Genomic DNA, 12,394 nt, shown 5'->3' with positions numbered 1-12,394 from the left:
TTGAAGGTGATTTGGAAACTACAACTAATCCAGAATGTAGCTGCCAGACTGGTGACTGGGAGTGGCCGCTGGGACCATATAACATTGGTCTTGAAAGATCAACATTGGCTCCCAGTACATTTCCAAGCACAATTCAAAGTGTTGATGCTGACTTTTAAAGCCCTAAATGGCCTCGGCCCAGTACAGTGGTACCTCCGGTTAAGTACTTAATTTGTTCCGGAGGTCCGTTCTTAACCTGAAACGGTTCTTAACCTGAAGCACCACTTTAGCTAATGGGACCTCCTGCCGCCATCGCGCTGCCGAAGCACGATTTCTGTTCTCATCCTGAAGCAAAGTTCTTAACCCGAGGTACTATTTCTGGGTTAGCGGAGTCTGTAACCTGAAGCGTATGTAACCTGAAGCGTATGTAACCCAAGGTAGCACTGTATACTTGAAGGAGTATCTCCACCCCCATCATTCAGCCCGGACACTGAGGTCCAGCTCCGAGGGCCTTCTGGTGGTTCCCTCCGTGCGAGAAGTGAAGCTACAGGGAACCAGGAAGAGGACCTTCTTGGTAGTGGCGCCTGCCCTGTGGAATGCCCTCCTATCAGATGTCAAGGAAATAAAGAACTATCTGACTTTTAGAAGACATCTGAAAGCAGCCCTGTTTAGGGAAGTTTTTAATGTTTGATGTTTTAGCGTGTTTTTAATATTTTGTTGGGAGCCACCCAGAGTGGCTGGGGAAACCCAGCCAGATGGGCAGGCTACGAATAATAAATTTTTATTATTATTATTATTATTATTATTATTATTATTATTATTATTATTATTATTATTTAGAAAGGAGGGAGAGGGACTTGGCTGAAGAAACACTTCACTCTATGCGTCTGCACACTGAGCTGTGAGGCTAGGCTACCAAATCTGCCCCTTTCCTCCCTGTGAGTCAGAAATCATTTCAGAGAAGACAGGGCCATCTCTCTAGGGCAGGGAACCTCCATGCTTTTTGGCTGCCTGTCTTCTCCACCCACCAGCACTCTTTGGGGAAAATGAATCGACCAGCCACCCAAATACCTCACCTGAACCAAGGGGGTTAGGTGTGTAAAAAAGGTACACACTTTAATACTCTAATTCACTGCCAGGAACATTGGGGACTAGGCTAGTCCCACTAGTCCAATGAGCACAGAAGGGTCTTTCCTGTCACCTCTTCGCTGCTCCTTTTAACAGAGAGGTGCTGGGGCTTGAACTGGGAGTTTCTGCATGCTAAACAGGTGTTCCACCATTGAGATATGATTCTTCTGTTCTGAAAGTTCATGTAGGAAATATCTAACTCTTTGGTCATGTTTGCATGTAACAGTAAGCCAAACCATGGTTGACCATGAATGATCAAGTGCACTGGTGCACAGAAGCAAAACAGAAGCCCCTTTGCCCCTTTCTCTGTCCTGCTGCCGCCGCCATGCCGCTAAAAATGAAGTCATGGTTTGGCTTAGTGTCATGCATGAATCTGAGCTTGTGATTTCTCCCCCCCCCCCATGCTCCACACACAGCAAACGATAGGCAGTAAGCCAAGCAAAAGCCTGGTTGTTTGCACTGAGACAAACAATGGGTCCAAATTCACACATAATGCTAAGTCAAAGCATGGCTTAGTTCTTGCAATCATAGCAGCAGCTCAGCTGGGAGAGAAACAAAGCATGTCACATGATTTTTTGCTTCATGAACCAGCATGCTTGCTTCTTCATGTTAATTCACAGTTTGTTATGTTCAAACGAGGCCTTTAAGTAGCACAAGTACCTCCAATTTTAGCCAAGGAAACTATCGTTTGGGAGATACTATTATTACTATCCTTGCTACATCCTTATGACGGCTTGTTCTCTCCCTGCTATGTTAGACCTAAGCTTACAGAGTTGTACATCATTTGGGAAGGGTTCACATGACTTGATGTCTGTGACACTACATTCATTTTTTAAAAGAGAAAAGGTTTAGAAAAATCTGAATGTTGCCAATACAGTGTTGTACGGAAGTTGTTACTGGAATGGTAGCATCCAGCTAGAAGGCAGGGAATATTGTTACCTAACTATGAAATACTTAAGTTTTGAATGGCTCTGGATCTCAAATTTGCATAATTAGTGCAGCACGCTCTGTAACTGGTATGCAAAACACTGCTGTGAGATTGACTCCCGGGTCATTAACAGGCAGTCTGCAGTTTTCTGTATAATTGAGGAATGGCTGTATAGCGAGATTGTGCAAATTCATTCTTGGGAGAAGAAGCAATCAGAATAACCAAATTGTTTGCCAGCAATTTAGCAAGCTAAATTAGCATCACACTTTGTTCAGGTAAGCAAAACTCCCCAAACTTGCATTAAAAAGTTTAGATGGTAAATGGGGAAATGTGAAATAGAGGACAAATCTGTTCCTTCTTTCCTAGAAAGTTGTACATAGCAAGAACAATTGCTGTGTCAATCCCCAAGGAAAAGATGCTTCAAATTTTTGATGGGTACTTTTTATTGGGCCAGGTTAAGTAGCTTTCAGTTTGAAATTCTTCCTGCGGAAAGAGTACTGTGCAATCGGAAAGCTTGCTATCTTAACCCTAACCAAGACAAGATCCAAAAAGAACAGAACAGAGATGGCTTAATGTTATGGAGGTGCAAGAAGAGGGGTTTACTCCTAATTTCCATCAGAAACTTCCAAAACACTATTCAGGAGATTAATCCCATAAAGCAAAATTAAACCTTCTGTGGAAGCAGGCTCCCATGCCAACTTAAGACTCCCCAAGCCTTAGGAAGAAGGGAAGGCTGGAGAAGAGAAGACCAAGGGGTGATATGACAGCCACATGGAAGATGGAGCAAGATTGTTGGCAAGAATTGTTGTACAGTGGAAAGAATGACCCTGGAAGATGTGGACTCTCCTTCACTGGAGACTTTTTAAAAGAAAAGTTGGATGGATGGCCATCTTTCAGGGATTCTTTAGCTGTGATTCCTGCATTGCAGAGGGCTGGATTAGATGACCAGGGGAGGGGGGCAGTTCTCTTCCAACTCTACAATTCTATTGATTCTATGAAATGCAGCCCCAACCTCAAATTGAAAGGTATGTGCATACATCAAACCAATGAAAAATGGTTTCTGCTTCCAAACATCTTCCTGCAGATACTATGTGTACCCTTCTTTGCAGTGTTAACAGGTGGCTGTACCTCTGTTGATATAAAGGGGCTTCCATGGCCCATGAGCACAGTTCAGAGCTCAACAATTGCGGGGAGACTTTCTCATCTTGCCTTGTAGCAGGACAAAATATGGGCAACTTTGCCCTCATTTAGGACGGTCATCCTCCCCAATCTGCCTTCCTCAACCGTACCCAGATGTAGAAACTAAACTCTCCTATATATATGCCAGACATTTCTCTCCAGAATGGCTCTTTCAAGCTAGTGGTAAGTGGCACACAAGAGAGGAGGAAAGACAACTCCCTCTTACTTCCTCTCCCAGGAAGCCAACTGACTCTCAAAGTACAACATACACATTATGGCTGATTGGCCAGTTAAAAAAACTCTTTGGGGCAAATGGATAAATGCAAACATCCTATTTCCTTCTGATGCAGCCTTCCCTGACCTGCTGCCCCCCAGATGTTTTGGACCACAACTCCCACCAAGCACCAAAAGGATATGGCCAGGCTGAGGAGAGTTGTAGTTAAAAGACCTGGAGGGCACCAGGTTGGAGAAGACTAATCCAAACTATGAAAGAGCATACACAGTTTAAAAACTTGTTTGGTTAAAACATGGCATGAGGTGCAAGGTCAGGGAACACTTTCTCTTCTGAGTCCTACCGCTGAGTCACAACATACCTTCATTCTTCCTGGATTTCACCAGTGTGACTTTTGTAGGTTTTGCGGGCTGGCTGGAAGCCACCGACCTCCTATCCGACCTCGGCGATAAACTTCTTTCCCTGCTTGCACTTCGGTCCCTCACCCAGCTCTTCTCGTGCCGCCGGCTCACACTTGAAGCTCCGCGGGAACCTCTGGGGTCGTGCGTATCCTCTTCATAGCTGTCCTCATCGTTTTCAGAGACTGGGTCTGGATCTGTCCGAGTTACCGGAATCTGAACTTTTTTCATTCTTCGGATGGTCTGCAACGTACAACAATAATCCTTCACTTTCTGATAAAATGCAAACTACCTGCAATGTAAATCTAGAAAGTATAATGTTTTGGACATGAACATTTTGCATGCACCCTTCAGAATTTATAGTTGTGCTCATGCTAGTAATTTTCCTTCTGGCTTACCACCATAGTAGATTTCATTCTTATCTAGTGGTGGCAAACTGTTAACTCTTTTTGTTTCTGGGGGGAAAATTCAGGAAGAAAATATGTAGTAATTGTTCATTTTATTCCATTTTCTTACCCCACCTTTCTGCTCCCAAAATACACTCAAGGTGGCTTAGAAAAACATTAAAACTTAAACAGTGGGTCATATTCAAAGTAGACTCAGTGTAATAAATGAATTTATGTAACATGTCTATTGGTTTCAGTAGGTCTACTCAGAGGATGATTTAGATGCATATCACCCAGTAAAAATGGGAACCATGGTCAAGTAAACTTTATTATCAAAGAAGGCATAAAACAGCAGACTACATTACAAAAGACTGGCAGACAAAAGGGTCACTTGCTTCCCAAAGGCCAACCCAGAATGCTTTGTCCCATCCATTCTGGGGAAGGAGCAGTAAGAGGCCAGAAGGTTATGTCCAGCAGAGTGATATCCCATAGAGTCAGAGTCGTGACTTTGCTGGGAAAACCCAGAATAGAGGTTTCCTGAATGAGACCTCCCACACAGATATCTTTTAGTACACAAAGATTCCTGAAATCACAACAATAATAGACTCCTTCCGAAGCCCTTAAAGGTAAAGGTATCCCTGCCCGTACGGGCCAGTTGTGCGCTCATCTCACTTAAGAGGCCGGGAGCCAGCGCTGTCCGCAGACACTTCCGGGTCACGTGGCCAGCGTGACGAAGCTGCTCTGGCGAGCCAGCACCAGCGCAGCACACGGAAACGCCGTTTACCTTCCCGCTATAAAGCGGTCCCTATTTATCTACTTGCACTTAAGGGTGCTTTCGAACTGCTAGGTGGGCAGGAGCTGGAACCGAAAGACGGGAGCTCGAACCGCTCCCGTGGGGATTCGAACCGCCGACCATACGATTGGCAAGTCCTAGGAGCTGAGGTTTTACCCACAGCGCCACCTGCATCCCCCTATCTGAAGCCCTTACTTAATGCAAAGCATGAGTGCCTGTACAGAATAAGGAACTAGGATAGCCAACATTTTCATCAATATTTAGATGCCAAATGGGAGCCAATAGGTAACTCTCAGCAGACCCCTGAAATGTTACAGAACACTGGAAGAAGAGGCAAAAGAAAACAGGATGAGCTGGCATCCTGGTGAGGTGGGAGACAGTGAAGAGCTGAAGTGCTCCTCCTCCACACACCAACCTCACTGTTCAATTGTGTGACAAAAAACACCACAGTGTGGACTTTAATCGTAAAGAAAAACATAATTTTGTGGAAATACCCTCCTGATATTATTGCAAGGAAGCTGGTAAATGTGGGTTGAACAAGGTAACTGTTAGGTGGATTTGTAGCTGGCTGACTGACTGATCCCAAAGAGTACGCATTAAGGGTTCCCCGTCACCCTGGAAAAAGTGGCAAGTAGGGTGCCACAGGGTTGTGTCCTGGACCCATTGTTGTTCAATGTCTTTATAAACAACTTGGATGAAGGAATTGAGAGGATGCTCATCCAATTTGTGGATGACACCAAACTGAAAGGGATAGCTAATGCCGCAGAAACAGAATTCAAAATGCCCTTAACTGATTGGAGAACTGGGTGCAAGCTAACAAAATGAATTTCAATAGGGACAAATGTAAGGCTCTGCATTTAGGCAGGAATAACCAGATGCACAAATATAGGATGGGGGACACCTGGCTTACTAGCAGTACATGCGAAAAGGATCTAGGGGTCTTGGTGGACCACAGGCTGATGCAGTGTGATGCAGCGGGGGGGGGGCAATGCTATTCTAGGCTGCATCAAGAGAAGTCTAGTGTCCAGATCAAGGGAAGTCATAGTCCCACTCTCTTCTGCCTTGGTCAGACCACACCTGGAATACTGTGTCCAATTCTGGGCACAGAATTCGAGGAGGGAGACCAAGATGATCAAGGGTCTGGAAACTAAGCCTTATGAGGACAGCTTGAAGGAGCTGGGTGTGTTTAGCCTGGAAAAGAGGAGACTGTGAGGAGATATGACCGCCACCTGTAAATATCTCAAGGGCTGTCACAGGGAAGAGGGAAGAAGCTTGTTTTCTCCTGCTCTGGAAGGGAGAACTCGAACCAATGGCTTCAAGTTACAAGAAATGAGATTCTCACTAAACATTCAGAAAAACTTTCTGACAGTAAGAGCGATTCAGCAGTGGAATGGTCTTCCTCGTGTGGTCATAGACTCTCCTTCCCTGGAGGTTTTTAAGCGGAGAATGGCCATCTGTCATAGGTGCTTTGGCTGAGATTCCTGCATTGCAGGGGGTTGGACTAGATGACCCTTGGGGTCCCTTCCAACTCTATGATTCTATAATTTTAATTTGCCCTAAAAGGGAGGGAAGAGAATGCAGAGATAAATATGAATGAATATGTGGGTCGGTTAGTTACATGTGCTTAAGCTTAGAATCAGCAGGGCATGGGAACCGTGAGACTGTGCTAAAGGCTTCATGGGTGAGACTGGTCTTGAGGAGGGTTTTGAAAGTAGTAAGAATGATGGTGTCACACAGGTGTTCTGGGAAGAATTAGGGCAGCTTCTCTCCCCTGCCCCCCAGCACCACACTGAACACTTAAGCCTGAAAACTTTCAGTGGCCTTACTCACCTTGGCCAGTGTGGCCAAGCATCAGGGATGAGGGGAATTGCAGTCTGGCACCAAAGTCACTACCCATGGTCTAACGAAAAGCTTCACTTGCACCATTGTTTTTGAGAGACAATGGCATCTCTATAGAAGCCAGTTTCACAATGCTTTATGATTTGAAGATAGGTTCTTGAATGCTCCTTAAAAAAAAAGCATTCTAAATTCTGCAGCAGAACAGAGAGATCATCTAGGGGCTTGTAGAATCCTGCCCTGCTATAAAAGAATACTTTTAAAAATCAGAACTATTGTCTTATCCATATGCAAAAACATGCCAACTTAGTTTACTAAAAGATTGATCAGCTAAGGTTGCAATCCAATGCATATTTTAATGGGTCTTACTTCCAAGTAACTTAGCGTAGGTCTGTACTGCAAAATTTCTTTGACAGCCCTCTCTCCCTCTCTGATGGAGCTGTGGTAGGACGATGCACTGCACTGTGCTGTGTGATTGTTTTTGTCTGGCTATAACCTGCATTTGATCTCCTAATAAACTTGATTGATGACTGATTGATATACTTTATCACAGTCGAACACGGTGGCTGATAAGCTGTTTAAAAAACAGCACAAAGTTGTCTACGATCCCTAGATGCATCCAAGCACACCATCCTTACCACTGTCCTCAGTGAAGTCTTTCTCCACCCACCCAAAAAGGGAAGGGGGCATTCTCAGGTTCTGAGAAAAGGCAAAACATATAAAAGAATCCCATAATCTACAGGCACTGCAACTTCATCAATATTTCAATGCTTGACAAGACTGCTGGAGTGGAAAGTGGCTTAGTCTCTCCTAATGTGCTGTGTCAATAGGCATGCGATACAGACCTTTGTAGTATCGTTGGCAAGCCATCAAAACAAAACAAAAACCTGCTGCAGAGCAACACATTTGTCCTCAAAACTGAGGAATTCAACTTTCTTTCAGACTGAGAAAAGCACAAAGCTGTTTTTATGATCAAACGTAATTTTGAGGGTTAACAATATTCTTTGTGTACTCCAAAGTATAGTGTAGGAATGCATGGTGCATGGTGTTCTCTAAGCAACAACCAAGGATTTTTCAACTTCTATGAGGTTAAGCAGGGGAGGAAGGGGTAGCTTAGCCTACAGTTTATGATCATCTGCCTCAGACACTGCTTACATGAAAATTGTCAAGTGACCTAGTAAGCTAGATAAATAATCTGCATCATGCAGGTAAGATTTACAAGCAAAACAGGAGAGGGGGGAAATGATCCAAACATTGCCCAGAGCTACAGGTGACATTCGCAGAGATACAGGCACAAACCCCTTTTACCCTTAGGCAACCCCACTCCTGTCTGCAAATATATAATCTGCCACATACTACCCAACACCTCCTCCTAGCAGTAAGATTGTTTGGGTTTCAATTACAGATAGGTAGCCGTGTTGGTCTGCCATAGTCAAAATAAAAAAATTCCTTCCAGTAGCACCTTAAAGACCAACTAAGTTAGTTCTTGGTATGAGCTTTCGTGTGCATGCACACTTCTTCAGATACACTGAAACAGAAGTTGCCAGATCCTTCTATATAGTGAGAAGGTGGGGAGGGGTATTACTCAGAAGGGTGGTGGGAATGGGAGATTGGCAGATAGCTGAGATGAGCCTGTTGACGACTCTTGTAATAGGTCTTACAGGAAAAGGCAAGGGGTGAGAAGGTGAGAAATGGCTTAGTCATGTATAATGAGATAAGAATCCAATGTCTTTGTTCAGACCAGGTCTCTCCATGGTTTTAAGTTTGGTAATGAGTTGCAATTCAGCAGCTTCTCTTTCCAGTCTATTTCTGAAATTCCTTTGTAGTAAAACAGCTACTTTGAGATCTTGTATAGAATGTCCTGGGAGATTGAAGTGTTCAGAGAAACCAGTAGGAGAACACTTCAATCTCCCAGGACATTCTATACAAGATCTCAAAGTAGCTGTTTTACTACAAAGGCAATGGCTGTGCAGGCCCTTGACCGGTGCTTGGATCCAGTGGTATTCTAACAAACTGAGTCTGAATCTGGGAAGACAGAGGCTCTGTGGATCCATGAAGTTGGTAAGTTGTCTGCCCTGAAGGAGCATCTATGGATGCTATGACATCCCACTGTGCCACTGGAGGCACAAGTGTTCTTCATTACTAAAAGTGCTTTTCACCAGCTTTGACTAGCAGAACAGCTATGGCTATTCCAGGATCAGGACGGCTTGACCACAGCAATCCATGCACCGGTAACCTCATGATTTGATTGCTACAATGCACTCTATGTGAGGAACAATGAGTGTGTTACGATTTTTCACACAATACAGCGTTGCAATTGTTTACCACAAGACAGACTGATCTATTGCTGATGACGGGTTGTTTTGCAGATTTAAGAAAAAGCTATCTATGCACTCTGTCTGAAAGAATAGCAGGAATCAATATAATTGCACCATGCAGTGGCAAATAGTATGCGCTGAGAATGAAGGAAAAAGCTGCTTGTTGAGGCATGAGAGGAAAGTAAAGCCATTCAATACCTGGGGCATGTGAAAAGCTAGGCACAATTCTGCCTTGCTATGAAGACAGACTAAGGAGAAGCAATGAATACTGGGAACCTGAGACTTTGGGGATGGGTACTGAGGCCTTGCCCTCAGTGCTTACAGTTCCTTCGGTGATCTATAGAAAAAGGAGACACTGAGGACAGGATACTGGAGCCTCGGTCAATCTAGTGTCCTCCACTAGATTGATATTTTGGACTACAGCTCACATCAGCCCCAGTATGCCAAGTTTTATCATGATCTAACACTCTCTCTAAGGGACGCGCGTGGCGCTGTGGGTTAAACCACAGAGCCTAGGACCTGCCGATCAGAAGGTTGGCGGTTCAAATCCCCACGACGGGGTGAGCTCCCGTTGCTCGGTCCCTGCTCCTGCCAACCTAGCAGTTCAAAAGCACATCAAAGTGCAAGTAGATAAATAGGTACCACTCCGGCAGGAAGGTAAACGGTGTTTCCGTGCGCTGCTCTGGTTCGCCAGAAGCAGCTTAGTCATGCTGGCCACATAACCTGGAAGCTGTACACCGGCTCCCTCGGCCAATAAAGTGAGATGAGCACCGCAACCCCCGAGTCGGTCATGACTGGACCTAATGGTCAGGGGTCCCTTTACCTTTACCTTTACTAACACTCTCTCTACATTTGAGTTTCTTCTCCTATAGCATCTCATATCCATCTTTGGATATATTCCTCTTCACGTTCTCTCCAAGGCTCTCTGTTGTTTGCTCACTGCATCCACACAAGCCCTGCTGTTCATTTTAGATTGCTCACCCATTGCATAGGTGGACATCCCCTAGGTCTTTTAAAATGGTATACTCTCCACAGTGCTTTACTCTATCAACTTGAATAGTGGTGGGGGTTTTTTGCCACATGTCCTGCTTATGTGTATTTTAACATTTTAGTTAAGAGTACAAAATGAATGAAAAGCACAAATGAATGAAAATCTTAAACCTGATCAGGTTTCATCTGGGAACGGAGAAAGCTCTGCAGAGGAATTCTATGTGAACTCTGAATGTTCAGAATTCTGCAGAATACCTAGACATCCAAGATGGAGTTTGCTTGGTTTGCACAACAACTCTAGCACAACTCTAGAGTACCCGGAGCACATCCCAATGGATTGCTTACTTAAGTCTTGAGACATTTTTGAACATGTGCTATCCTGCTTGTCAATGCTGCCAAGGAGCAGGGTCACAGAGAGCCTTGTGTGGGCACAATTTAGACCTAGGCCCACTTTGCTCAGCAACACTGCCTTCAGACAATGTCCTGGAATGCTAGCTCTGCAAAGCAAACACATTCCTTTCCTGTTTCCAGCTCCCCTGCCTGAATCATCAAAGCTCCACCTCCCTGCTTCAACTTTGAACCCGCAAGTGGTGATAAGCAGATCAAACATGCAAACCTGTGCCAAAAGGTTTAGAAGGCACAGTGAGGTTTCTGCACTGCTGAACATTTTGTGCCTCTGTTCCCAATAATCATAAATCATATAGGTAAAAGTAAGGCAAAGGACTCCTGGATGGTTAAGTCCAGTCGAATTAGACTATGGGGTGTGGTGCTCATCTCTGCTCTCAGGCCGAGGGAGCCAGTGTTTGTCCGTAGACAGCTTTTCCGAGTCATGTGGCCAGCATGACTAAATTGTTACTGGCACACAGAGGATGTCATGAGTGCCAGAGCACATGGAAACACTGTTTACCTTCCCACCACAATGGTACCTGCTTATCTACTCACAATGGTACGCTTTCAAACAGAGAAGTTGGCAGGAGCCAGGACAGAGAAGGGCTCACCCAGTCGTGCAGATTTGAACTGCTGACCATATGATTGGCAAGCACAAGAGGCTCAGTGGTTTAGATCACAGTGCCACCCACGTTTCTTGAGAGCTATATTCTGTCTTTCCCGCAACTAATGAATTAAAGGCAGCTTATAAAGCATGCTTGAACAATGCTGTTTTCAGTCTCAGTTGGTGTAGGTTCTTCCACCTGAGTAAAAGCCAACAGACTGACTTAAGCCCCCCCCCCACCTGATATGGAGCAAGAAAATGAAAATCCCAACCCTCTCTTTCACACTATGTTCCCCGACTCATCCATTATGGAGACAGGCTGAGGAATGGGCCCAGACTGCCTCTTCCAAAGATTGGCCTTTCTCCCTCTTCCTTCACGGCATGAGAAGGAACAAGGAAAGCTTCCCAATTATCTCAACACAGAAGCTGTGTTTGGTGTAGGTAAAAGAGCAAGGCTAAATAGTATTAGCCCAGGGTCGTAAAGGAAGGGTAGGTCCCCACTTCCTACCATTACTCCCAAGCGTTTCCGTGCACTCTGGCTTCCGTCACGGTGTTCTGTTGCACCAGAAGCGAGTTAGTTATGCTGGCCACATGACCCAGAAAACAGTCTGTGGACAAACACCAACTCCCTCGCCCTGAAGCGAGTTGAGCACCTTTGACTGGACTTAACTGTCCAGGGGTCCTTTACCTTTACCATTTTTCTCCCAAGTGTATTCTTTAGCTGCTGTTCATTACTTGGCAGTAAATGCAGGAAGAAGTTCGGGGCTGCAATCAGTGGATACCATGGGAAGGATATCCCCTGTGGCCCCAGCTAGTAAGTAATCAAGTCTGCTTTAGGGTTTCATCCCCCCCCCCCCCGGCTAAAAAGTCTAGAGCAGTTCAAGCACACATAACCTTCTGCTAAAAGACGTTAGCTATTTTACAAGTTTTGTGCTATTGTATGACAGATGTCAATGAACCCACCATCAAGGCTGCAATCATTTTGTTTGAGCAATTCTGGTATATGAATACTTTGCGCACACATCTAGGAGTATAGGATAAAGCACCAACTTACAATTTTGGCATTTTTACCACTTTTCCTCAGCTGCTGAACAGCAAAAGCATGCTCCACATTATCCATAGAAACACCATTGACCATTGCAACACGGTCATTCTCCCTGGAAAAAAATTTAAATAAGTAAGAAGCTTGTTGGTAAAAGAGTAAAGAAAAAGCCTTGAAGAAAACAAGCAAAGCTT

At 44.7% G+C, this 12,394-nt stretch overlaps 1 protein-coding gene across 11 annotated transcripts in view; it reads right to left on the bottom strand.

Moving 5' to 3' along the window:
- TJP1 (tight junction protein 1) overlaps window positions 1-12,394 on the bottom strand; it is a 354,744-nt gene that overhangs the window by 48,202 nt on the left and 294,148 nt on the right. For all 11 annotated transcript variants that reach the window (XM_082198001.1, XM_082198004.1, XM_082198005.1 and 8 more), the window contains 2 exons: window positions 12,213-12,315; window positions 3,808-4,087 (listed from right to left, as the gene is read on the bottom strand). In XM_082198001.1, the coding sequence (XP_082054127.1) occupies window positions 3,808-4,087; window positions 12,213-12,315 (383 nt within the window). The remainder of the gene's footprint in view (window positions 1-3,807; window positions 4,088-12,212; window positions 12,316-12,394) is intronic.

The sequence above is a fragment of the Podarcis vaucheri genome, assembly GCF_965113315.1.
Source record: "Podarcis vaucheri genome assembly, chromosome: 14".
Classification (NCBI taxonomy): Eukaryota; Metazoa; Chordata; class Lepidosauria; order Squamata; family Lacertidae; genus Podarcis; species Podarcis vaucheri.
Note: the sequence above shows the minus strand (reverse complement) of the source record. Positions and strands in the feature narration are given on the sequence as shown.